The sequence below is a fragment of the Platalea leucorodia genome (genome assembly GCF_965183815.1).
Source record: "Platalea leucorodia genome assembly, chromosome: Z".
NCBI lineage: Eukaryota > Metazoa > Chordata > Aves > Pelecaniformes > Threskiornithidae > Platalea > Platalea leucorodia.
In genome coordinates, this window is record NC_138858.1 from 11639503 (window position 1) to 11667439 (window position 27937).

General features: G+C 42.1%; 1 protein-coding gene across 1 annotated transcript in view; it reads left to right on the forward strand.

The window, feature by feature from the left end:
• The window catches only part of LOC309602473 (protein unc-13 homolog B), a gene marked incomplete at its 5' end in the record, with an annotated part of 221394 nt that overhangs the window by 55629 nt on the left and 137828 nt on the right, over positions 1-27937 (forward strand). Inside the window, 3 exons of the mRNA XM_082336061.1 lie at positions 11572-11794; positions 14238-14363; positions 26604-26930. Coding sequence (XP_082192187.1) covers positions 11572-11794; positions 14238-14363; positions 26604-26930 — 676 coding nt within the window. The remainder of the gene's footprint in view (positions 1-11571; positions 11795-14237; positions 14364-26603; positions 26931-27937) is intronic.

Here is a 27937-nt window from a genome sequence, read left to right on the forward strand (position 1 = left end):
GTGTTAGGTGTTAATGCAGTGATAGAAATGTTACAGTTTTTTCCATTGTAGGTAAAACTAAGTGACACCCTGCCTGATTCTTTTTGCTATGGTTATTAATGAGTTGCACAAGCTCGTAATAACTTAGTGGATACTCTCGATGATTTGATGGTGATCCAAGCCCCGCTTAAATTCTCAGCTCTCAATCTGATTTTGTTTAGCCATAGTAGGGGTGGCCAGATGGGCCATTTCATTTAGTGAAATAAAATACTCCAAAATTTCAGCAAAAGCTGAATACTAAACTAGAGTAAAACGTGGTGAAAAAGAGGGACTAGTGAGCAAAGAGGGTACTCTGGTGTCGTACTGTCTTGGCCAGCTCCTTTTAGCTCATTTCCCTCCTGGGCTTTCTCATCTCCTTTTGTGCAGAGCTCTTAGCCCTCGTCTGTGGTGTTCCAAAACTGAACTGGAAATGGTGGTACTTGCTATGAAACCCTCTTGGTCATCCTGCTTACTGAAAACCTGACTTGGTTCTAGAAAGCTATTCAGTGTTCGTTTTGTATTTTAGAAGCTTGTTCCACTAAAATACTGCATGTTTAATTTTGGCAAGTACATTGAATACTGGAAGAATTCAATTTTTATGGAATTTTTATGGAACCTGAGATTTGTGTGCACTGTGTTGAGGGTCTTAGCCAGGGGAAAAGGAGGTTTATTAAACCTAGAAGAACAAACTGACCGGGACCTTCCCAGCTGTGTTTGTATTCTATAAACAGTACTTTATCAGCACCAAATATAGTGTAATTTCCTGAGCTCAGTTTAGTGCTCTTGTTTAGATGCTCTCTGTCTTTGCTCAGCATGGGATATAACAGGAGGACTAAATAATTTATCAGCATGACTGTACGCAGTGGACAGCAGTAAACGATAATGTTCTGGCGGGGATAGTACATCCCAGCCACTCTCAGAGACTTGTAAACAGAAATGAAACAAAATGGCACGCAGGCAATCAAATTAGACTGCATTAAAACTTGGAATATTCTGCTTTTCTACAGCGTCCCTGCTGATCCAGGCTTGACAGTGTGAAGTGGGGAGGAGGAGTTCCTCCTTGAGTAGTTGCATAATTGAGACACAGAACGAGCATATGTTATGTTCAGCTAACTGTGGGAACTTAGATGTGCTTTATAAAATGTGTTAACGACAAGAATGTTGTAGCTTCCAAGGCACCAGGCTGCTGGCATCGCTTAGTCCTTAATTGGAGGTTTATATGAAACCTCATTTTTTGAGTACTGAAACTTATGAATACAAAATAATGTGATAACTGAGACACACGCTGTTGGTATTTAAGAGCACACGGAGTAACTAGTCTGACTTGTCTGTGTCATCTATTCCAGTGTTGATGTATGTTGTTGTTGTATGTTTTTACAATTACAACTTCCCATTTTCTATCTGTCTGGACTTCTTGGTGTTTTCAGTTCATGTTTGTACAGGCTTAAATTTGTTCCCAAAGGTGATCTGAAAGGTTTTTTTTCTTAACAAATTGAGGTTATGCATATTATTTTTATGAAGCAGAAAAACAACTTGAAAAGGCTAAAAAGAAATTCAGTTTTCGTTAACCTTCAAAATATCAAGACTGTCAGCCCAGGTCTTCTGTGATTACACTGAAGGACCGAGATATATACTGTTAGCTCCTGAATCTTAAATGAAGCAACATATGTGTTGAACCTTTAATAAATTCATCTTTTATCCAAAATGTTAGATGCTGAAGTGAAGTGGGTGTTAGTAAAAACAAACAAAAGCGGAGTTTGGAGATTCTGGGTGAAAATCCCTTACTCTATGTTATTGCATCTCTTTCTGTTTGCTCCTGCAGCATTGCCTTCCCAGTTAGTCTCTACTTGCAGCATGCCCTGGTTAGCCAAGACCCAGCTTCTCAGTGTGAGAAAACTTGCAGGGTAAGGAGCTGGTGTCTAAAGGCAGATGCTCTTCTCTCCACTCTGCCCTGCTTGGCATTGACTGCTATTTGACTTAGGCATGGAAATAATAGACTCTAATTTGCTTTTGAAAGTCTGTAGGGTTTTCATGCTGTTCATCAGGAACTTGGTAGCAGTAAGGTAGGCAGGTAAGTAGCTGGCTCAGGGATATCACTCAGTTTGAGGACTCTTGTCTATGGGAGATGGTAATGTTTCTCCTCCAAGGACAGACCTTGTATCCTGCCCAGCTTGTTTTTAGCACTTGGTGGTTTTCTCCTTGTCGCAGTTTGAAACCGTGAGTAGTGTTGTGCCAACTGTCGGACGATTCACAGTCAAGGAAGCAAGGGCTAGGAACAGTCTGAGCCGGTTTCAGGGGTCAGGCTTTCTCTTTTCCCTTAAAGAGCCACTCATTCTCTCCGTGCAGATTACGGTGGTTTGTGCAGAGGCTGTCAGTCTGGGAGTTTTATCTTTGGGAAAAGGTGCAGGACAGGTAAGCTCCATTTCCTCTGTAGTTTTCATGATCTGCATACTGGTTTTGGAAATTTATAGTATCTTCTGATATGTCTTCCCCACTTGCTTTGGGATGTTACATGCGTTTTCATTTGTGAATAATGACATAGGTTTAACTGGCAGGTAGTCTGCGTGCAATAATGTTGTGCCACTGAAGAATTTTTCGGGATCTTTAATAGTAATCTAGGCTGCAAATGCCTGAATGTTGGCTTCCTTTGCCTCTTATTGTTTACCCGAGATAGGAACCTTTTGATGGAACGAAGTGCTGAGGTTGCTATCCCATGTGTTAGTGGCTTGAGATTTTCAGGAATGAGATACACGTAGGCTATTGTTTGACTTACACATTAGCAGGAATTTGTCTGCTCTTTAACGTGAACGATTTATTATAGCAAATTAAAGCTCAATGCAGAGTTGGGTCAACTTCTTGCTCTTTTTCCTTAGCCCCTCTCCCCATGTCTCTATCTGATGCTCCTGCTCTCCCTGCTTTTCTTCTGGTTGTCTCATCGCTCTTTGCCTCATATGTTTTATTTCTGTTTTCTTTGCCAGCTTGGTTGTGTATTCCTCTTTCTGCTCTCCTTTTCCCCTGAGAAACACTCAGGCCTCTGTCAAAGCTGATCATTAGACAATCCGTGGATTTTTGTTGTCATAAAAACCAAGCCTGAGATGATAGCCCTGTGGTCAGGGTCATGTAAACACGGGCTGGTGGATCCTGGCAGGCCTCTGATGCATCTGGGTTCATCTTCATCTTGCCAGCAGGGATGGCTCAGATGCATTGGGCAGGTGGTGGCTTGTCACACTTGCTGCTGTGGACCAGAGAAGCAGCATTTGTCATGTGTCAGACTGTAGTCTGCCGGTGCTCAACTCTATGGACTTCAGTTTTTCTCATTTGTTAAGTTCTGTAAACAAGAAAAAAGTTTTTATTTGTTATTCCTGTAGACAGGAGGGGAATAACCCTTTTATACTCCATGGAAATTGCATGTATTCAGCATTATACCAGTTTAATATGTGGTTCTTTCTAAATCAACCTGGTAAAAAATATTGAATTTGTTCCATGCACATACTTGGCCAGAGCTGCTTCGTTTAATGACCACAGCAAACATACATGTGTTCCTTGTTTTTCTGTAACTACTCCTGCAGGAGTCGGAAGGGAATGACCTACCTTTGAAGCTCTACTAGATAATAGAAGTTCCACTTAAGCCTGAGCTATGGCTGTGCCTGTGCAAAGCACCACCCGTGTGTGCGAGCGCCCAGAGTCCAGGGACCCCGAAGTACTGAGGTGTATCTGAGGGGCTGCATTGCTTTGTAAACCTCTTATATCTGAGAAGAATGGAGCAACCTGGTAGCAGCGCTGATGCACCGTTATTTCCCAGATAGGGAAAGAGGGTTAAACCCTGATTTGCCTTTTTTTTTTTCTTGGGGTAGTCCACATCTGTGCCTATTTTTCCTGCCCACCTTTTCTTCCCCCACAGAATGGCAACAGAGCCCCTCTGTAGTACCTGTGCATAGGGACTAAACCATTGGAAAGCCAAGTTACTCACCAGGACCAGTTATTGCTTTTTTAAGTCTGGTGGTGATTTTTTAAAACAAAGATTTCCCCCCCACCCTGAACCCTTTTTTTGCAGTTTTAGCTAAAAGCAAGAAGTAGCCCATTCTAACTTTCTGAGGGCAGGGGGAGGGATTTGTTGAATCCTCTGAGCTATATCCCTCCTGGAAACGTGTGGCTGGCTGGTAGCTAGAGACGAGGCTGGTAGCCAGGACAGAAAGCTCTCGCTTGTTCTCTGCCTGCATGTAAAGGATTTGTTTATTGCCTGCTGCACTTATGCATGAACACTCCTGTAAACTTCACTTTTTAAAGTGTTTTTTACACACTGTCTTCTAAAAATGCTGGTTCTGAAGCTTTTCTTGGAGTTGCAAGTTGTGTCTGTGCTTCCAGGGTGCTTTGGGGGTTGCATGTAGTAGTTTACCTCCATCATACTGAGTATGACCTTGGGGTGACAACATGGGCATTGATAACTAATAACTTGGCTGTCTTACCAACTTGCAGTTTGGCTTTAGCATGAATTTGTTGTCACCTTTAATTTTAACATGGAGAGATGTGCTTACTGTTGTAGAATTAACTTGTGACTATTTGCATTCTTAGGATGCTGTGAGAACTATTTAAGTTTTTTACCAGTAGGTTTATGTAGCTAAGAAAGTACTCTTCACTTAGCACTAGTTTACATGCACACAAATATTTTTTCATGCTGTTATTACCGGTGTGGTGCTTTCACCACTGGGTTAACTTTGTTCTGGAAAGGGGGCAAAAGTGGAAACGCGAAGCAACTTTTGCCACTTGACTTGCACAGTTTAGCCTAGAATCAGATACTGGTCTTAACTGGACTCTGGTTTCTGGGACATTCTGTCTGTAATCCTGATAACGTGTGTACTAGGAAATAACACTGTTTAACTGCTCTTGCTAAGTAGTGTGTTGATAAGTATTTTGTCTACTTATGTTAATAAATGCATGATTGCTTAATAATTCCTTGCGTTTATAGTGATCTTAATCTTCAGAATGTCTTATAAACAAACTGGACAGTGAAGAGTAAGCCCCAAAATAAATTTAATGTTGTATTTATAAAGAAAAAATCATCTTACATTTTCAAGCTCGCAATCTATACAGCATTTTAAATACATGAAAAGTATGCTTGTCATTTGTTTTTCTAAGCTTTCTTTTTCCATTCCTATTCTTTGCTGCCATTTGTGTTACATGCAGGCAACTGGAGTTATTTCGGCTGGGGAGAGCAGCTGAGTACGTAACAGTTTGATTTCTTGCAAGTTTTCTGATCCTATAGTGATGCAGCATGCTCCAGTACAAGGAAAGTGGAAATATTCATGCATATAGAAAATCTGTTCCATTGTATTTTCTTTTACTTTGCCTGATTCTTTGTATTTGTGTGGATGGAAAGCTGTTCATTTTTTCACTGTTTAGCTTTGTTTTGTCCATGTTTTAAATGAGTTGCTTGTGCCTTCTACTGGAATTTGAGGATAAGATGGCAGAATTGGACTATTATTGTTTTCCTGTAAAGGTGATCCTGGTTTTCTGCTTGTATACATCTTTTGCGTTGGTCTTCATAACCACGTAAGCCCAAATCAATCTTTGGACTAACTGAAAAACACAAGGAAATCTGTAGTGATTGTTTTACTAAGATGCAAAGCTATGCTGGAAGTGATCACAGAAATTCCAAATACTACAAATAGGAGCAAATCTGAAAGCAGAAATGGCTGGTGCACACCGGTGTGACAGGAGGGTTGTAGGTATTGCAGCATATTTAAGCTCAGTGAGACAGCATCATGCCAGAAGTGGTGGCAGGGCTTTGCTTTAACTAGTGCTTAACAGCACTGGAAAGAGAGAACTCAGATACCGCAGCTGTCTGTGATCTGTGGAGCTAATGCCTGCACCTGACGACTGGTGTGATAACTTTGCAGAGACCACAAGGTTTTTATTAATTTTTCCAGAAAATGTGGATGAAGCATCTTCACTTTCTGAAAGTCCTGCGGGTTCCAACAGGCAAGGCTTCTGCTCAAGATAGAGGACATGGCTTCTACTGCCTGTAGGACCTGCAAAGATTGATCCATCAGTCTTAAAACGAAGGTGTCTATTCCCTGCGTCAAAAGGGTGTTGCTGATGGGAGCATCCAAAGACAGACCACTGTGACTACTGCCAGCAGGGAGCAGTTTCTGCCTGATGCTTTTCCATTTTTGACATAATGGTATTTGGAGAGGACACTCTTACTGCAGCCAAGTAACTTTAAGTCTAATGTGCAGCTAACGTTACAGTGCATTTCACACATGGACTTCTTCTGCATGTTAGAAGTCTTCTGCCAGTGACTTCCCAGTTTCTCCTTCCACAACATGTTTTGTCCTCCTTGCTCTCCTGTCTTTGATCAAACCATAAGTTCTTTGGGCATCAACAGCATTGACTGACTTCTTCACGCTGTCAGTGTTGGATGTCTCAATTGTTTGGGGTTATTCTCAGAGGTGTGATAGGATAACTGAGAATTAACTAAACTTTTGTATACTACTAAAACAAAAATTAGTGTCCTTTTATTCCTCAATTTTGTGTGTTTGGGAGGGAAACGGGGGTGTTTAGATATTGATCTGTGAGAGATTTAGGAGGGTATTTCTCCTGTTTAGCTGCAGTGTTGGGGTGTGGTGTTTTTGTTTTAAAAGGTGCTTGTATTCATGGAGCTCCCTCTCCCTCCCTCACTCTACTTCATCTTTCCCGTGCCGTCGTCCTCTTTGAAATCATGTTAGCATCCTTATAGGCAGGCTTGGGCCAGTGTTTCCAAGTGAACTCCGTTAGCTTGACAATGTAATGAAAAATATACTTCTAATTTTAAACTTAGAACAGCAGCTGAGAAGGAAGCAGCAGAACCAGCATGTTGGTAGCTGGAAGACTTTTTCCTGGGGAGAGCTTCTTACAAGAAGAGCGCTGTAGCCCACAGCCTTGCTAGTGGGGCGGAGGGCACTTTAGAAAAGGGACATCTTGTGCTGCTGACCTGGTTTTGTTTTAGGAAAGAAAAAGACTTAAAGAGGTAGGGTAGATGTTCAAGACAGTCTTTGCACTTCAGACAGTTCTTGACTGTTGAGTGTTTCAGCAACAAAGTATTTTCAAGTGGGAAAAACTAGGTTATGAAATCTCTCAAACTGAAGACTGAATATTGCTAACTTGCTGTCTTAAAATTATGCAAATTTCTAATCTATTTTTGGGTGGTGAAGGCAATAGGTTGGACTAGTGACCTGCAAAATTGCACTTAAATAATTGCTCAAAAGCTTTTGAGTTTTTAGCATCTAGAGCTCTAGAAGAGCCTCAAAAAAATTCCCTTGTGTCCTTGTGAGATTTCTTTTTTCCTTCTTGTTACTTCAGTAGTCCTCTTTAAACCTGTCTGCATTTTAATTATAAGATATCGGAAATTGTGCGTGATTGTTAGAAGTGCCTGATGGTTCAGTAGAAAATGGAGTATTGGGATCTGAGACTTAAGGAAAGAAGTTGTTGGCAGCTATCGTGAAAAGCAATTTAAATGGATGAAGGGTGAGAAAGGTGAGTTGCAAAGGCCCTGCTGTGGAGCTGGCAGAGATCTCTTCCGGACTTGGACTGGGAGTCATTCCTTCAGTTCGTACACTTTCTTCTACCCTTATAAAAATAGACAAAAGCTGTGAAAAGCTCGGTGGCTTATTTTGGATAAGTAGCGGGGATTTTGGGATACAGAACCTTACATGAACCTCCTTCTTCCCGAGTGCCTGAGTGTGCTGCTTTTGTCCAAGTTTTTGCTTAAGTTTGTGGGGGATAACTAAGCTTAGGGACTGGACCCCAGCTCCCAGTGGCTGATGACACATCACTGCTAGAAATAGCAGGAGGCAATTTCAACTGCAATGAATGCAGCCTTTTTGAGAGGAGCTCCTGCTGTGCATTGGGACCTTAAAACAATAAAAACACTTCTGAAAGGGCATTCATCCAGCCACCTGTAATAATTTTGCTGTTAGCTTTCCTTTCTGTCCTGAAGCTTGATGTAAAGAAAGTTGCCAGAGGTTAAATGTGACTAGTAGAGCTGGTGACAGGACTGTGCAAAGTGGTTTTGAGGTCAGTATATTAAAAGTTGTATGCGTTCTGCCCTGCAGCAGTGGTGTAATAACTTCTGGAGGCAGGAGTGGGGAGGAATAACAGGGTTTCCAGGAGGCAGTTTGTTTCAGAGAAGCTATCTCCTTTCTTGATTTTTCCCTACTCTTTGTAAAATACTACTGTGTGATGTGGCTGTCCAGTGGGTTTTCTTCTTATGCTGCCTATATGCATGAATATTCAATTATTAAACATGAAGAGCATGCTTCTGCCCTGCCCCTTCAGCCTTACCCCCCACCCTCTACACAGTGGGACAAAGAAACAATTTTCCTCCCTTGACAGCTCTTTGGTACATGTGAAATTTCTCAAACTGGGATAAAACAGTTACTAACTTTTTATGCTTATTGTTATGTATTGTGTTATTAATTAACCCATCTTCAGAGACTGAGGCTAAGCTACAACTTGCCTTATGGAAGACTTGGTGTATCATCTGTTTGAAGAAGATAGTCCTTGAATTTATCACACCATGTGTGTTGTGAGGGATATTTTGCTGAAAATGGGCTGTAATGCCTGACCCCTCCTTTTGAAGGGATGCTGCATCCCCAGAGCTGCTTCTGCAAGTTCTTGTCAGTCTCTTGCTTAAATAAAATTTAGGTGTCAAGTATGTTAATGAATGGGATCATCACCATGTGCAGGCATTTCACAGTATACTTTCTCGCGAAGGTAATAATATGTGCTATAAGCCACATATGGGCCAGGTTTTGGTGCTTTTAATCAGGCTGAGCAATGTCTTCATTTGTGAACACTTCTGTTAAATAAAGTGAGATTGCTCATAGGGTAGGTGCAATTCAGTGTGAATAAGAGCTTCTGGAGTGAGCCCTTATTTATGAGTCAGTTGAGGATTTCTGCCTGGTATTAACATCTATGGGTGCTGTAGGTGCATGGTGCACGCATCAGAGAATCGATGCGTTGCTACCTCGTCGATGTTTGTGGTAGCTGGAGCCTTGCATCCTTTAAATGTGTCACTGCGGAGGCATTTTGTGCCACGACCTCTAAGAGACCTCCTCATGCTGAACACCAGTAAGAACTGGGAGAAATCCTGGTGCCCCCTTTTATAAACATATGCTGTAAATGTTTGATTAACATTTAAGCTAATCGGCTATTTTTAGGTGTTGCTTAGAGATACTGCGGTTCATGTGGGAAATCTTCGTTTGATAGCACAGAGGTGAGATGTGATGACAGGTTAACAAATCCAGACAGTGCTTCTGCAACAGTCTGATCAGGGAACTGGGAAATCCCTGAGCCCATCGGCTGGGCAGAGTGGCTGACCTGGAGAAGCTGTGTCCTGCTGCCTGATGACCATGATGGTGTAAGTCGGTGCACGCCCTGATATTAAGTTTAGCACAGTATTAGGGAGTTACTGGATTCAGTATTGTTTTGACCCAGGTAATTCTACTGCTGATTTGTATTTGTTATCGTGCTGTTGTGGTGAGATAAATTGTTTATCCCTAAAGCTGTTGATCTGTTGTCTTTTACCAGATCCTGAATCTGTAACTCTGTTGGGCTGCTGTAAGCCCCTACAAGTGCTTATAATGATTATGCAGCCACAGCTGGAAGAACTTTGCACCACACCGGAGGTATTTAGGCTTTACCTTAAATGAGAGTTATATCTGATGGGAAGAAGAAATAGTGGAGCAGCAAAATGAAGCATTAGAAAGCTCTTTGAAACAGTGTTTCTGTCCCAATAAAAGTAATTATTGTGCATTAGACGGTAATGACTCAAGTGTTCAGCAATGACTTCGCTCAGCTGAGTAACAGCTCGTTATCCTTCTGAGGATGGTGTGTGCCTTGTGATCTACAAATAGGTCAGCCCTTGCTCCACAGGCTGGAAGTTTGATGCTTCTCAGAGGGCTTTGGTACTTTGGCATGTCAAATCATTTTTGTGTAGCACATCTTGAGTGTTTCTCCTAAGCACTGAACTGTAACAAAATTGATGGACATTGTGCTTTTCATAAAGCTGAATAAAGCAGTATATGATTGCTCTTCATTTCTATTCAATTGACTGGAGACTGACAAGAACTATGCAGCATTTAAACTACTAAAAAGCAGGAGGCTTAACTCCATTTTCAGTGTGGACAATCAAATTGAATTGATTGTACTCAATAGAGTAGAGCCGGGCTTTTTCAAGTGGTTTGTATTTTGCAGACGTGTCTTCTGCTGGGGGTGTTTTCTACTCTTCCATCTGCTTTAGGAAACTGATACAGTCTTCCTCAGTTGGGAAGGGACTGAAAAGATCACTAAGAACAAACTTTATCTTGGATTAAAGAATGGAAATTGAATTAGAGGCGTGGGAAGCACCAGTGGAAGAAAAAGGTGTTCCCTGATGCTGCATTCCATCTTCGTGGAATTTCAGCTATTAAATTCTTTTTTTTTTTTTTTTTAAAGGATGTTGCATGAAAGCAGCACTTCCACTTTATTGTTCAGCCTCATGATGAATGGCTGTGTAAGGCACATAACATTGAATAAAAGAGGGGGCTTTAATTTGATTGTCCTTTTTAGACGGGCTTTTGGTGGTGGAGAGAGTGAATAATGGCTGATCCTTATTTTCCTTTGTTTCAAGCATGTTAATGGCACACTACACTGCCGCGCGGCGTGCGTATTTCACTGTAAGCTTGCAAAAATAACTTGGCATTCTGCATAGCCAAACACAGCTGTACATCAATATTGTATTTTTAATACCTTTCCTTACTATAGCTCTGCGTTCTCTTTTTCTGAAGGGTTAGCAAGCGGAAGTGTTTCTGCATGGAGAGGGGCTTATTGGAAAGGACCTTTTTCCTTTGTGAAGGCTATCATTAGTGTTGACTACTAAACTTAAGCTAATGTACCTGTGCGCGTTAAATGTAGCAATTTTTCCCCTATAAGTAGTATAATTGTCTATAAGCAGAGCTGCTCTCCCAGTTCTTCTGATTTTCCTACTGAGTGCTTTTCATTAGTTTCTCTTAACTTAAACTAATACTTTTACTAAAAAAAAAAAGGCACTAAACAAAAATCCAGAACCCTGAAGTACTGGTTAAGGATGCTGAGAAGAAGAGATAGTATTACAGCTTAAAGGTTGAAAAGTTTCCAGGAAAGAGCTCCTTTCCATAAAGGAATGTTTACGTTTCGTTTTTTTTTTTTTTCCAACACCTAAATGTTCATTTTGGCAGTAGCAAAGAACCTGACATTTCGGGTGTTGGGCTTGGTTTTTTTGTTTGTTTTAAATAAAAATATTTTAATCTGCTTATTAGGAATGACTAAAGAGAAATAAGCTCCTATAATAGGAAGTGGGAAAGGAGGGCATGGAGGCAATCACAGGAATTCCGTGGTGCATACCTGAGACAACAGGAGGTTATAACCAGCTACCAGATGGAGATACATCCATAGCAGAAACAGCCTGTTTTGTTGTTCTTTAAAAACTAAATGGGCTTTGCTGTCCCAGCAAGGCAGCTTGAGAGAGCTGTGCCCTTAACTGCTTTTGTTTCTTAGCCTTTGAAGACGCTGACAGTGCCGTGGATGATCGAGACAGCGACTATCGCAGTGAGACGAGTAACAGCATTCCTCCTCCGTACCACACAACTGCGCAGCCCAATGCCTCTGTGCACCAGTTCACGGTACCGTCACGCCTGCAGCAGCAAGGGGTCTTGCGGGAATCCTGTGCTGACTCCCTACAAAATTACGACCTGGATTGTCAGGAGCACGTGGCCATCAGGTGGGTGCTGTCTTCTGGGTAGCTCTTCTTTTCCTATTGATCTTCCATAGCAGACCCTGAAGGTGCCGTGCTAGCAGGCGAGGGCAGCTCAAGGGCTCTGAAAGGCTTCTGTTAGGAAGGTGTTACATGTTTTGTTGACGCTGGGACTGCTGTGAACCAGGAAAAATAAGGCTGTGTGTTACACCAGATCCGGAAGTTTAGTGAATTACCTTTTAAGGATATGCTCGACACTGATGTCATTTATTCTTGGTTCTATTTTCACCTTACCTTTTGAAGGCCAGAGCACTTGGTAGTTGGTTGGTCTGGTACCATTGCATGGGTGTGCCTCCCAAGCCAGTGAAACATGGTCTAGCAGAGTTATCCTGTTAGAAATTTCTTTCTTGGGGCACACTTTTCTGTTTCAGATTAGCCCCTCTTCTATTAGCTCTGTCAAAACAGCATATTCAAGAAGAAAGTCTGTAACCAATTAGGTTTTCTTCTTTTTGGTTATCATGTAGCACTGTGGAATAGTGTGTTTTCTCTTTTGGTTTCCTTTGAGCTGTAAGAAAGATAGTTTACTTGCTCTAAATTAGCTTTTTGACCATAAATCAATAGTTTCACAACTGCTTTTATCTTTTTTAAGTATTAAGCATTACAGCATTAACTTACCAGGATCAATGACTGTGAACTAGAGCGGGTTGTGCTGGGAACTGTGGAAACTTTATAAAACCACTGTTTCAAATAAAGGATGAGTTAAGTGTAAGGGGAAAGCAGAAGAACCTGGACAGTGCTGGTCAACTTGGTAAGAGTGGGTGTGTAGAACAGGCCATGCTGCTGCTTCTGCCTTTGGTGTGGAAGGAAGAGGCAATTACTCACAGTCTGTCACAGAGGTGCAGGGTTTTATATTTATTATAACTGATGTGTTCTACCTCACCCCCCTTGGTGAGAATGTTCTTGTTTCCTGAAGCCTGCACCTGAATTCAGTTGCCCTCACAGGTGTATGGCTGAGGCTAAATTTTACTCTTTTTTGCCTTATGGTCTTTAATGGTAAAAGATGAAGTTTAATGATAACATTTAATGTCATTACTGGTATTGAGATTTCAAGAAGCAGAGACAAATGTGCCAACAAAATGCATTTACTGCAGTGTGACATGTCATTCCTAGTGCTCTTTTCCTAGTCCATTAGATGTCTGATATAAGCAAGTTACTCCCTTTCCCATGCTATTCTGTACTGCTGGTTTGCAGTGGTAAAATGGCTGAAGATCTTACTGAGAGTCTGGGAAGATGAGCTGAAGCTTTTTCTTCATGGAGAGCCAAGCTGAACAGTGGTATTGGGCCCCCAGCCTGGGGCAGCCAGTGGTGGCGGGATGTTTGTGCAGTTACGTGACTTGTTGGGGTGGTGTTGACAATACAAGGGTACATGGCTCGCCTTGCTGGGAGGCAGGGGGTGTGTGAACTTCTAACTGCATCTAATGGATAAATGTGTTTATAACACCTTCCAAAGAAGCACTTCTGGTCTAAATTGTTAAAGAATACCAAGATGGAATATGTGTATTTTTTTCTGGTTTCCTGAAGGTATTGATATGAAAGGATCTGGACTGATAACATTTACTTAAAAACGAAGAGCTTTGTAGTCTGCTCTGGTCTAAAATGACTTTCAGTCCAGGAAAGTCCTAGATGGTGATTGATTCCGTCTGAGCATTCCTGTTCCCCTGTGTATTTTCCACATGCCCAGAAAGATTTTTTTGCTACGTATTTAATCTTAAGACTTAGAAAATGCAAATAAGCTTTCCAAAGAAGCTATGTGGGATTCTCTTTCTTACCAGAAAGGTATTTCTGACGAGAGCTGGCTGAAAAGAAGCACGTGGGTAGATCTTAAATATTTTCAAAACACAGTTGTAGCTGAGTATTGCAAAACCAAATTGCGTTTGACTTTTGCTCCTAGCAGCTCTGAGTGCCGTGGACCAGGCAGCCTGAAATCAGTGTTCCTGGCAGAGTGCAGCTGGCGATTCCTCAGGAAATGATGGCTTCTAGGAGCTGTCCTGGGCAGACCCAGAGACACCGGACAGGGTTCTGCTAGAACCTGTCTTGAATTGGGCAAAAAGTTGTCTATGCCAAAATGCTTCAGTTGAAACTGGCTGTACTAACACCTGGGTTTTTTTCTAACAGCATTTAGGTTTGACTGGAAAAGTTCTGATCCTCTTTATCAGCTTTTACATGTCATTGTGTTCCTTTGATAGAAGTGCATGTATTTTATTCCTCCCTCCCCTAAGGATGACAAGTATTATTCTTATTTGTCCTTGGCGTGTGTTTTGCTGCCAACAGCCAGCTTGACTTCAGGATAGCACACGTCTTCCCCTTGGATTTTTTTTTTTTTTTAACCACTGACTTTTCTTTGCAATGTTCATTTTGTGTAACCATGTGTCCTCCATGTCTCCCTGCTCTCGCTCTGTTTACTTCCAAGGCGATATGATAGCATAGATTCCACTGTGAGTGGCCGAACTGACCTAGAGTCCACATCAGAGTCTAGTCAAATGACAAGCCGCCAGTGCTCGCTAGAGAGCAGGCGCTCTCTAGATCTGTCTGATAGGTGGGTTAACCTCTTTGCAGCCTCTGTGCCTGTCTCCCTGCTGTTGCTGCCGTGAAGTGGTCTTGTGATACATTTCAGCTGATAACTTGCTGTTGGCCTTGGCTGTATTTCAGATCTGTGGTAGTTTAATGCTGGACTGATGTTGTCATCTTTTTCTCGTCTCAGGTGTTGGATTTTTTTGTCATTGCTTTATTTCTAGTAAAAAGAATGCTTTGTAGAATAGCAGGGGGAACACTTACGGGGAGGAGGAGCTCAATTAGAAAGAAAAGTAATTTCCTTTATGCCTAAATTAGTCAATTGTTGGTTCAGCATTTACAGCTAATGGCTCTTCAGGCATTCATGTAGCTCCCATTGCTTCCAGCTGAGATTTGGAAGGGCTTGATCCAGTAACTATGGTTGCCCTGGGAGTCTTTTAAATTTCATTAGCTTTTTTAAGAAAATTATTTCAATTACTGGCTTAAAATTGCAAGCAAGAAGTGTAGTAAGTGTTCTAGACTGTGTACAACAGGGCTCATTTAAAGTAATGAGTATCTTTCCAATTAATGTAAGTCAGCTAATACTGGTGGAAATGAAGCACTAAACCAGCAGTAATGAAAATGCAATGACCTATTTCTCTTTCAGGGCTATCCCTTTTGTATCCTATATTGGGGTGCCCCAGGCAACTCTCAAGGTGAAGACTCCTGTATTAGCAGTATCCATACAAGGCCCGAGCGCCGTTTGCCCTTCCCCTTCTCTTGCCCTGCTCTTACGGGGTCAGGGCATGCATGCTCTCACGCTCCTGAGTTCTCAGCAATGAAATGATGTGAGACAAAGCTGCAGTGCACCTTTCAGATGAGCATTTTGATTTTTTTACATCCACTTTCTGCCTGTTCATTTTTATGTAGGCTGGCAGGAACTCTTCTTGTGAGATTTAGATAAAGAGGAAGCTTTCTTGCTACTAGCCTTCCGGTTGCTGAGCAATTGAGATAATCCTTCTGATCAAGGGCTAGGAATTCATCCCAAAATCCCAAGGGTCATTTACTTGGGTTTCTAGGAAGCTTCAGATTGTTTGATAGCAAAACACTAGCTGCTTTAATCCATTCTCCCACAAGTACAGATTGCTGGATCTGTTTAGATGCATTATAAATGGGAAGTACAGATCCTGAAAAGCATCTTGGGCTTACGATGGGCTAATATCCATTGCCAATGTTTTATTTTGCCTTCTTATCCAGTAACAGCTCCAAGGATCTTCATTTTGTGTTGGGAGGAGCCACCTGAGGGTATTAGCTGCATTGAGAGCCCTCCTAGCAAAGAGGAGCAGTGGAGCAGCTGGAACTCCTTGTGTTGCCGGTGTGCACAGTTTGCATTTTATTCCCTCTCCCCAATTCCCTGGAGTCCCCTGGCTCCTGAGTCTTTGCATGCAGTCTCTGCTCTGTAGCCACCCTTGGGACAACCAAAGTGCCTGTGTGCTTTGTGAATACTGCTAAAACAAAGTCTGCAGCCTAGAGTGACCAAAATGTATGCACAGCATAGTGGAATGGTGTGCGTGGGCACTGTATCTCAAAGTAGTCCTGTTACTGTAATAAGTGACTTTTTTCAGCATGCCTAAAAAAGTAACAGCAGAGTACTGGTACAGCCAAGGCTGTGTGCCCTCACTTGATCACAAAAAGCTGTTCTCCTTCAAACAGGCATTTCTAAATTTTGTGCAACTGTAACTGGTGGAATATCATAACCCATGCTGCTTTTTTTGACTATTTGATTGAAATGTAATGATGGTAAATTGGCAGGTTTTCAGTTTTGTTATCTCTGGATGTTTCTCATTTTAAATTTCCTTTATTTTATGCACTATTTTTTCTGTCCTTTCTAGAGCTTTTTTTAAAACTGTTCTTTTCCCCTTCCTATTTTTTTTGCTGCCTCTCTTCCTTTCCCTCCCACCCCTTTTATTTCTCATCTTAGACAAGGATCTCTAGCTAGAAATGAAAGAGTCAGGATCATTCCATTTAACTCTGAAGATGGAGAAGAAGAACAGGAGAGTAACTACGAAGAGCTAGGAAAACTGCTAATAGAGGAATTCTTAGAAAAGAGTCATAAAAATAGAAGTTGGCAGGAAACAAACATAAAAAAGACGCAAACTCTCTCAAAAAGAGAACATTTCAATCACTGTGAAAGATCAAGGTGCTGCCAAAATGTGTGTGTGGAGTCAGGGTCTGTAGATGTCCCTAGGTATCCTCAGGAATACGATACAATAGATAGGAGAAGGAAAAAGAAGTTGCGATACAATTTTGAAGACAGTGAACAAATAAGCCTGCAAAGTAATGCAGGTCTTCAGTTTCCTAGGGAGAAAACGGTTTATTTCAATAGTGTGGCAACTAGTTCTGAACCTAATGATGATTTCCCAGTATATGGTAGAACTGGAAAATATACCAGTAGCTGTGGAAGTAAGGAACGGTTACCTGCTTATCCCATCCTGCGTCCATACAAAAATGGCTTAATGGTTAAAAGTGCCAAGTTGCCCAACAAGCAGGGAGTAAACCATGAGGGCTCACTTCACCTCAGTAACAGTGAAGACATGAAACTCATAGGGATGCCAGATAACACTTTTGTGCCCGTGGATATCCTTGAGGAATTTGACAGCAGTGCTTCTGATGAGTTCCAGTACTCGCCTGTTTCAGAGGATGAAATGGAGGAACTGGCTACGCTTTCTCAAACATGGTGTGATTCTGACATCAGCCATTTGAGAGACTTCGCTGTTAATTACCCTGCAAATCTGGGCTCCCAGTTAAAGGCTAGCTGTGATAAAGAACACAAGACTAAAGGGAGCAAGCATAGTCATCGTATGCAAGACTTAACACTGTCTCCTGTTCAAGAACCCAGCGAGGAGTACATAGACACGATGGATGAACTTCAGTGTCTGGTAGAATCGGTTTCAGAATACTTGGCTGAAAAGGAGGAAGAAATCAGCAGATTTGGTACATTGCCAGAGACCAGAAAAACTGTTGAGAGCATGCCACTGAAGCAGGATAATGCTGATAATTCAGTAGAAGGCAGGCAGCCTGAACAGACCAAACAACCTGTGGCAGAGGAGAGCACCAAAGGCAAATCTGAATCTCTCCCAGACTTGTCAGGCGTGAAGAATACAGTGAATTCCCTGTTCAGTTCTTTCACTGAAAAGGTGGGGTCCAGCACAAGGCAGCTCACAGCCTCTGTTGAAAAACTTGTTTCTTCCACTCCAGAGAAAACAGAAACCAGAAACTCATCAGAAAGTGGAATCTCAAATGTATTTTCTACTAAGTCCAAAAGCGAGAGTTCATTTTCTGGAGTGACGGCAGATAATAAAGCTGACACCAAGTTCTCCATTCAGTCTTTGCTACCATCCCAGGTGAGTGCTGATAAAAAAGCCCAGAACATAAACTCCAACAAGCCAGAAACCACTGAGATGGACAGTAAGGCTTCCACACCACATCATCTCCAGCAATCACAAGGAACTACTGCCAGCAGCCAGCAGAACCAACATTCGGTTATGAGTTCTGTTCTAGGCATGTTTAATCCTTTAAAGATCTTCTCTGAGAAGGAAGTGCCAAAACAAGAAGTCATAAAAGAAGAGCACACCAAGGAGGACAGCCGTGCTGTGAAAGCTGATGAGGCAAACAGAAGTGAGACGCCATCTGGAAAGATGGCAGCCGGGACCAGCAGCGTTGTTCCGGAGATACGGCCAAGTGAGACTAGAAGCGAGGCAGAGGTGAACGCAAATAGCACTTCTGTGTCTTCAATCTTTGGCAGGCTCACAAACTCAGTCAGTTCCTTCAGTCTGAAAGCCAATTTTGATGGTCTCTTGGCTCCCAAGCAGCAGGATGTGCCACAGAAGCAGTCAGATTTGCATCATGTCACGAATCAACCAGATGCCACTGTGAAAGAGGGTGCGCCCACTGCCAGGGAGCAGCATCCTGCAAATCACTTAGGGGGTCAGCATACCACAGGTCATGGACTGGGAAACAAGCAAAACAGAGGTAATGTGGAACTTAATTCACAGCCTCAAGATCAGGGCACAGCATCTGAAAGCTTTTTCAGTCCACTTAAAAAGTCTTTCAGTCAATTGTTGCTTTCTTCTGCCGAACGAGGACAGAAAGAAAGTACATCTGGGCTTTTTAAAGGCCATAAGTCTGAGGAGGATATAAGACAAAATAGTTCATCAAGTGAAGAACACTCATTTCCTTTCACTGGGAAATTTCCTTTTTTCAGTGGGTTGGGTTTTTCAGAAAAGCAGGAACATATGGATGAGAAAGGAGGCTTTATTCCTTCGTTGTTTAAATTTTCTTCTGCAGAAAATCTAGCACCTTCACAGAGCCAAAGAAGTCATCAGAGTTCTAGTGGCATTTCTTCGCTTGAAGACAAAAACAGTCATTCAGAAAATGCCATTTCATTAAAATCTAGGTCTGTTCCAAATTTATCAGACCATAAAGAGGAACTTGAACAAACAAAAAACATGAATAAAGAAAACCTATCTAGTGCCCAAGTAAACAGAAAAAAACACCAGGAGACTGCCTCTGCTACCGTTAAGGCTGCAGGAGAGCAGCAGAGAACTAAGAGTACTCAGGAAGAACCTGGAAATGTAAAAGGAGGATTGACAAGAGAAGGACTAAATGCGTCAGACTTAAGTGACAGCTCAGTTGAATCCATCTCTTCAGCCAGAGTGCCAGAAGCTGCAAGCGCAGATGATACACGGAAGAAGAACACACCAGGTTTTCTGTCTGGGTTTCTTCGCATTTCTTCCAATGAAAACACAGCCAATAATCAAGACTTGACTGTTAAAAACGAGAGTGACGGCCAGAAAAGCACTTCTCCTGGATTATTTTCTGGTTTATTTAAATTTGCTTCAAGTGAAAACTTGTCTGAATGTAAGCAAGAGAAGGTGAAAACAAACTCTCTAGGCTTCATGAAGCTTTTTGATAGAGGTGAGGATTCTAGCTCGGAGACAAAACCCAGCAACTCAGGAATGGCTTCTGACACTCAAAGCAGCACTGCAGAAAAGCAGGAAGCTTCCAGCTTCTTAAAAAATCTCCTGCCCAAATCAAAGGAGAAACTGGATAATGTGAAAACAACAGAATCTTCCAAAACTACTGACCACCTGTCCAGTGCAAGAATAAATAAAACAGCTGAGTCCCATGTTCCCCACTGCGGGCATCCTGTGTTCTCTGATGCTCTAAATCCTCAAGACAAGGTACAGGACTTATCTGGAAAACCTGTAAATGGTAGGCATATCCTTTATCAGGATGCAGAGTCTAGAGTTTTTCCAACTATTTTAAACAAAGGATCAAATGAATTTCTCAATTTGACTAATAAAAGCTATAACCTTACAGAGCAGTACTCAGCTTATCAGGAAACAAGAAGCCATTCTAGCTTTGAATGGGAATATGAAGTGGGGGAACTGGCTGACACTCATGAAATGGCAGTACCAGTTTACTACGTGTTAAACCAGAACTCTGTTCTGCCCCCTCAGTTCTTGGGCTGGCCTGAAAACGATACGGTAGTGAATCTCTGTAAAAAGGATGGAAACGCAAATGTGATGGACTGGCAGACTAATGCTAATTTTGATGGACAGAGTTTAGATTTAAGTGTGATGTCATATGAGTCATTGGACCAGTTAATGTTTCAAGATGTCTGTTCAGAAGAAAACGATGCATGGACTGCTAATTCGCTTAGTGAAAGTTATGGTAACTTTCCACCATTTGAAAGAGATGGCAGTTACTCAGAAGAGTTGCCCATGGATTTAAGCTACTCCTCAGGCTGTGATGGAACTATGTGGACTCTAATTGACCAAGAGACTTTAAGTATGGATGAGAACTTTATGTACTCATCCTATAGCCAGGAGTATCAGGAGTGGCTAATGATGCTTGAGCAGGGTATATGGTGGCCATCAGAAGATGGTGATTGTGGGTACTACATGTACAGTGATAGCCAGTATGTGTATTCGCTGCTCACTGATCCCACTGGACAGTATGTCTATGTGTGTGCTCCCGAAACATATTCCTACCCGGACTTCTGGGATTATAATTTTCAGATGGATTCCATTCCAAGAGCTGTGCTAGAAGACAACACAATTGCTGTTTGTGGGTTTAAAGTCCCTCTTGGCAGTGAAGATGAGCTGTTTTGGTTTGCTGAAGAAGAGTCTTTAGATGATTATACAACAAATAAGCCTCTGGATTTGTCGGTCGCTTTGCAGAGGAGTGACCAGCTAATGAACATGAATTTGGAGACGTTTTCACAAATGTTTGAAGAGTCTATTTATTATCAGAGAGAGCAGCCGTTAGACTTCTCAGGTTATAAACTTCAAAAACTCAAAGTAGATTTTAGGCCTGAAAAGGAAATCCTGAATTATTCAGAGGAGTCTCTGCTAACCCTTGATCTCAGAACACGTTCCAGAGCAGCTTTCGATAAATCGCTGAGTAAGGAAGGCAACACCAAGGAATTGGATAAGGCTGTCCCTGTGACAACTACTGGGAGTGGGTCATCAGGATTCTTTGGTTTCCATCTGTTTCAGTCTACTCCTAAAGCTGAAGAAACTGTGGCATCGACTGAAAGAGTAGCAGAAGCAAAAAAGACTGAGGAAGATAAGAAAACACCAGTGAACAAGGTTAGCTCTCTCTTTTCTGCTTTGGGTGGACTGATTGGAAAGTCTTCAGGTCCTGACCCTGAGACATCAGAAGACTCTGCCTTGAAGAGAACAGACACACAGTTAAAATCATCTGAAAATAAACCCGATGTTTTATCACTTGCACCAAATAGAAAATTAGATGAGGCACGAGCAGGGCAAAAGTTTCCTGTTACATCGGAACCAAGAAGAAGTACTTCATCAGAACTTAATTTGGAGGCTGGTAGAAGTGAAAAGCCAGAATTAAATCAGAATGAAAACATCTGTGTTAAAAAGAAAGGATTAACAAAATCTCCTTCTCAACTGAGCCAAGCTGCTGCAGATGGCAGGCCCATACGAGAAGAGAGACCTGTTAAAGTAACACCAGCTTCCAGGCGTCTCGAAGGGCATGCAAATATTAATGAACCCAATCAGTCACAGCCAAATCAGAGCCACCCAGCCACTGAGCCTGAGGAGACATTATTTAAAAGCGCTCTGAAATTGTTCAGTCTTGGAGAAGATTCTCCTGCAAGCTCAACTGCCAACAAACCTCAAGCTTCTGGATTTTTTGACTTCTTTAAAACACAAGTAAGTAAAGCACCACAGCCATCATCAGATTTGGAAAAAAGTCAAAGTGATAAACCAGAAAAGGTGATACAGCCAGAACAGAAAGAAACCTCCAGCATCTCATCATTATTTGGATCCCTTGGAGATCTCTTCAAAGTGGAGGCTGTGTCTTCTCAACCAACCCCAAGTACTACAACTCTGCCAAAAACCAATAGCAGAACTGTGGCTGAGTCGAGACAACAAACTGAGAAGTCTGGAGGTCTTCAGAGCACCAGTATGGCAGATCTGTCCTCCACCCCTGAGGAAGGGGTGAGAACAGAAGGAAAGGAGAGGCAGGTCTCCCCTAGCCCTAGGGTGCCAATGGAACAACGAAGCAGAAAAGCTGAGGAGGAGTCTCCTGAGAGTAAAAAAGTGCATCCTGGAAATGCTTCACAGAAGCCAATGGGAGTAGGTCCCAAAGTAAGCCAGTTGAGTCCATCAGCTGTGCAGCAAAGCAGCGTGCCCTCGGTTACACCAAAGCAGCAAGGAGGAAATCGTTTAGGAGGCACAGTTAATCAGGCAAAACCAAAGCCAGATCAGACACCCAAAGAGTCGGGTTTCAGTTTGCCGTTCAGCTTTTCTGATATCACTGCTTCGAAATCACAGCCAGCCAGTAGGAGCATATTCTCCTTCTTCACTGCATCAGATGAACCAAAGCCTTCAGCACCTGCTACAGCCCCTGCTAGTGGGAAGCAGCAAGAAACAGAGGGGCTGTTTCATCTGCCCTCCTTCTTCTCCAGCAGTCCATCTGCTGAGAAGAGCATGCCTCAAAGAAGTACTAGCTTTAGCTTCTTCAATTTGACGTCCTTTTTGGATGAAAAGCCACAAACCACTCCAGGACAGGAGAATAATACAAAACCAGCTAAACCAGTGAACACTAAGCCGTATATGAAGCAAAGTATTTCCACCGACTCTGGTGTCAAAATTAGCAGTTCTGCCAGGCAACAAGATGCAGACAATAAAAAAGAAGTGGATGATATTATTGCAGCAGTGACTGGCAAACAAATGTCTAATAACCTCACGATCCCAGAAAATAAATCAGAAGCACTGGCAGTGGAAAATGTGGAAAGTGTTGCTGAGGTAGCTGAAGAGAGAGACTTAGAGAAGCTTCTGCAGACCGATGATGCTGCAGTAACCAATTCAGCTGCTTCTGGTCCTTGCCTTCAGACTCCCGGTGTGCAGGGGGGTTCTCAGGGCCAACAGACTGTTTCCTTTGGGGCAGAAGAAGATGCTTTGGGTAACACAGGGAAAATGGACAGTGTTACATTGCCTATTGATAAAGAAGAGCCTTATTCTTCAAAAGAACAAGCTTCTGAAAATAAAGATTATAGCGTGGCCTTAGATGATAAAAAGGATTCCCAGAGTCTAAATGACTTAAATATTACGAGCAACGTAAAAAATGAAGCAGTCTCTGAAGAAGTACATGTACAACATGAGAACATAACAACAGAACATAAATTACCCGAACAAACACTTGGTGATAGGTTACAACAGGCACAAAAGCTACGCTCTCCTTCTAAAATGCCAGAGGCATCTAATTTGCAAAACAAACCTAAAGAATCTGAGAGTGATAAATCGGTACTGGATTCCTCAGTTGAAATGTTTTCAAGTTTCATGACAAAAATGAAACCGCCCAAAACATTATCTGGTTTCTTTTCCCAACCTCAAGCTACTGCACCTCCTACTGCACAGAAGAAAAGCTCCTCTTTCTTTGGTTTCTCATCCCTCCCAAGTGGCCCAGGACCAGCTTTCACAAATGATCTCTTTGACATCTTCAAAGGTCCAAAAGAATCTCCAAAAGAGATGCCTCCAAAATCCACCCCTAAACCTCAAAGCAGTAGTGTGAAAGATGTCACTGGGTCTGTTCCAGCAAGAGACTCTAGGGAGACAGAAAATACATCTGCAGCCAGAGAGTCTAAAAGAGATGTCAGGAGCTCTCTGAAGGAGGATATATTACCTGTTTCAGCAGAAGAGAACTCCACAAAGGAGTCTCCTATGAAAACAGAAACTGAGGAAAATAGGAACTCAGAAACCTGTAAAGAGGAACCTTTGAGGATCAGTCCAGAAACAGCAGTCTCTAGTGAAAATCAAGCCCTCGAGGTTCTGCGGTTGGATAACGATGCACAGCCCTCTGAGATGGCAGATACTAAGCCATGGCAGCCTGATCTCAGTAATGCAGTTGATACAGTGCAGGCTGAGGCCACTGACCAGACTGATGTAGACATGTGCCAACCAGATGTGGGGTCTTCACATGTAACAGAGGAACAAGCTGCTTCTACAGACAAGGCAGCTGTTGACATCCTTCAGACTGGCTCTTCTGATGGGCTTGAACTGGAAAACGAAGCCCCAGCTACTGAGGCAGACACAAACCTTTCCCAGTTGAATGAGAGTGCTACACTTGAATCAGAGCCTGCTGTTACAGGGCATCAGGCCAATGCTGGTATCGATCAGCAGGACATGATCAGTAGTAATGATAGAGAACCCACAGCTCCAGCTGATGAGCCCAGTGCTCACCTGCTCCAGCTGGGTGAAGAGAAGACAAGCGAGGTACAACAGCAAACTGTTGAACAGGAGAAACATTTAGTGATTGATGAGGTGCCTGCAGAAGGGATTGCTTCCAAATGTGACTTAAAGAGACAGGGTAAACCTGATAATGTTCCTCCAGATGCAAACAGTAGTAAAACAGTTTTTGAAATACCAAGCATGCCCAGTTTGCCAAAATTTAGCTTTATGTCATCTGCTGACAGTGGAAAGCCATTTGGGTCATTCTTCTCTCAGCAGCCACCTTCTGTTAATAAAGCAGTAGCAGATCAGGGCCTCATGTCCAGCTTTAAGAAACTTTCTTCGACTCTGTTTGAAGGAGGTAGTGAAGAAAAGGTGAGTAAGCCAGAGAGTGCCCAAGGAGCAGTATTTGGGAAAAAGCTAGACTTCTCCTTTCCCTGGCAAAAAGACAACAGGGAGACCTCTGCCAAAAGGGAACCACATGTACCACCACAGGCTTTGTCAAAACCAGATGACAAGGTGTTAGGAACAGTCAGTTCAGATGAAAACTCAAAATCTGCAGTCTCAGATCAACTGACTGATGCAAATATAGAAGTAAACTTGTCTTCAAAGCAGCCTGACACTGTAGACAATGAACTTTCTGAAGAACCATCTGGTGCGAGCGCTGTTGATGATGCATCCCACAAAGAGCTGGGAGACAAGTTTAATAAAGAGTCAGAAGATCAACAGAGCGTGATTTCAGGTGAATTGCAGAAAGAAGATCAGGCAGAAGAGCGCGCACCAGATGAGCCTGAACTGAAAGAAACTGAGCTTGATTCTGCTCCTAACGGGGCAGTGCTTCATCCTAACACACAGGCTACAGATCTGAATAGCGTGGAACAACTGAATGAGAAAAGGCTAGTTACAAATGAGGCATAATAAATGGTTTGAAGTTTTTGACCATTTATAATGCAATACTGCAGCAGTAGATAGTGGCCTTGGTGTCTGATGTTTGTAGCTCAGTCCATCCCCTATTTGTTGTCAAGTGTTTGTAGTATTACTGATGGCTGTCACAGAGGACGTGGCAAACTGCAGTCACTAGTCACGTACAAGCCCTTAGACCATTTTCTCACTTTTTTCCACTCTTTTCTGTCAGTGTAATTGTATTTCCCATGTTCTTATACTGTGTCCCACTGAATGAGATGCTTTTACTGCTGATTTCATTAGCCTTTCAGAAGTTATACCCCTTGTGCGTTAATTCTGCTGCATACAATTCACTTTGCTTTCATGTTTAGTGATAATTATGTTGTATTTGCTAAGAAAAAAGTAACAGTGGGTAGAATGTATTGGAAGGAATGAGCATTTTATTTTCAAAATGCAAGGTAAAGGCTTTTAATTTTAGAGAGATATTTAACTTACTGCTGATATATTATAGAACTAATTAGGTTCATTTCACGTTATTGAAGATTTTCAAACATTATCAGAGATATCAGTGAAGGTATTCTAATGCTTGCTCTTCCTAAAATCTCTGCAAAGGTTATTTCATGCAGTTAGGAAAGCCACTAGAGGAAGGTATCGGTATTTTGTGCATCTGTATTCAGTCCTGTGGATGTGTTAAGTTGCAGTTGCCCTCAAAAATCAAAACAGAGACTCGCTAAACTTGTATCTCTGTGTGATGTAAGTGAAACTTGTGCCTCTGATCGTACAGTTGCAACACTGCACTCCCAAAACTTCCTGTCTGGCTTCAAATTCTCCTAAGTGTGCAAGTGAGAGCATCGTTAGTGCTGCTTAATTCTTGGCTGTAGTTTTCCTGACTGCATGAGAAATTTCCATCCACTGTATTTTGTGTGAGGATTCTAGGAGTTCAGTCCTGGAAGTGGTGTCTTGAATCACAGAGATCATGCCCCAGTGGCATTGTTTCTTTATATAAATTAAAGTCTTGGAAAAGGTCTATTGGAATGAGACGTGGCTTCCCTTTGAACAGTTGCTCTACTTTTGTGAAAGGTTTTAAGTTGATAGTCTTGACAACCTTAATCTTGACTGCAATGTACTTTATCATAAATGTATAATATATATAAAAATAAAGTTAACTTCAAGTTAACTGTACTTCTTAACAACAATCAGCTTAAATGGTCACGGTAAAGACCGTAGCTGCAGTGAAACTGCAGAAGACAGAAACACTTCCACTCTGAATTGCTATGTTTCCATTCTTACTCCTGTCTAGTTATTAGAATATCTTCACTGGCAGTTTCTAGCTGAGGTAAGGTGAAGAAGTAGTCAGCTGGCACTAGAAAGGCTGTTGTAACTCATATACTATACACTGGTCTATATACTGGTAGGCTGTGTATGAAGTATTCTAATGCCTACCAAAGTTTTGAGGTTCAGAAGTCTAGGTCTAGTTCAGGGAGCATAATAGTTAAATATAATTTCATAACGTGTCTTTTCAGTAATATTTAGTGTCCCGCTCAGTTTGTTAGATCTGCAGATTGCTTTGCGTTTCTCCAAGCCACTGTTTTTTTCTGATGGACTTTCTTATTCTCTCATAGTCCTGCTGGCAGTAGTAGATATGGCTCCTCTTGTAATGTCAGCCAGGGAAGCTCTCACCTAAGTGAGCTGGACCATTCCCATGAAAGTGCCCATGGCTCTGAGCAAGAAGATGATCACCAGGAAAGAGGGTCGAATCATTCCTGCCACAGTTCGGGCAGCTACCAGAAGGATGGTCAGGCGTGGCTCAAGGAGCAAGAGCAGCCTCGCAGCAAAGGAGAGGAGGAGAAGGCCTGCGAGACAGAGGAGAAACGTGCAGACCATTCTGCAGTTAAGTTACCTCTGGAACTGGAGAAGCCCAAGGATGTTGATGCAGGAGCCCAAGTGAGGTAGGTGAAACTATTACTGAGTTCTTTTCAACCAATTCAAAGGCGATTCCACTCTCTGCTATTTCCTGGGGCAAATTATGTACATTGTTCTTGCAGCCTTCTCTAACAACTACCTTGATGTTGCTGATCTGTGAAACATCTTTATGTGCAGGACCAGTTATTTATGAGACATTGGCTAAGCTTAAACTATGTTTGCTATGTATGTAAAGAGGAACGTCTGCTAGTGCCTTGAAACTCATTTGCTGTATTTTCTGTTTGTGGTTTGATGAATGTAGTCTGGCCCAAAGATAGCTGCTTCCATTGCTCATGTGTGATCAAGCTTACGTGTGAGCAACGAAGAACTACATGTAGTCATGGTTAGAGCTGTACTAGTTCCTTTCTTGTGTAGTAGGCTACCACAATTAGTGTTTATGTAGTTGTAGGGTGTAGAATTACAATATGAATAGACATGTTGCTCTGACTCACTGTGGCAGCTTTTCTTGTCCTTGCACTTGGGCTTTCCAAGCTGTCAGCAGCATTGAAAACAGTCTTCAAAAGTATTTCAGCTAAGTTTGGGGGAGTAATGTGCTGGGTTTTGTACAGGTCTTACAGGAATTTAAAATTTCACTACTTAACTTTGGGAGTGACTTTTTTTCCTTGAGGTAATCAAGTCATTGCAGCCCCTACTGTGAATATGGTTATACTTTCATAAGTATGAGGGATTGTTTTCATCTAGTTGAGTTAGATCCATGGAAAGATGTCTGCCTGTCAGTACCTTTTGGATGGTACAGCTGGTGTCACTGTGCTTTTATGAGAGAATTAACCACAGCAGTTCATGTGTAGGCAACCCTTAAACTAAAGATGTAAAAAAGGAAAACAAGACTAGAAAAAGTGTTAAACTGTTTTTAAACTCTGACTCACTTTCCTCTTCTCCTTACAGAGCAGCAGGAGTCTTGTCCCAGAATGGCTGGCCTACATTTGTTCACAGGGAAGGTTATTCACATAGTCTATTTCAGGCTAATTTAGGC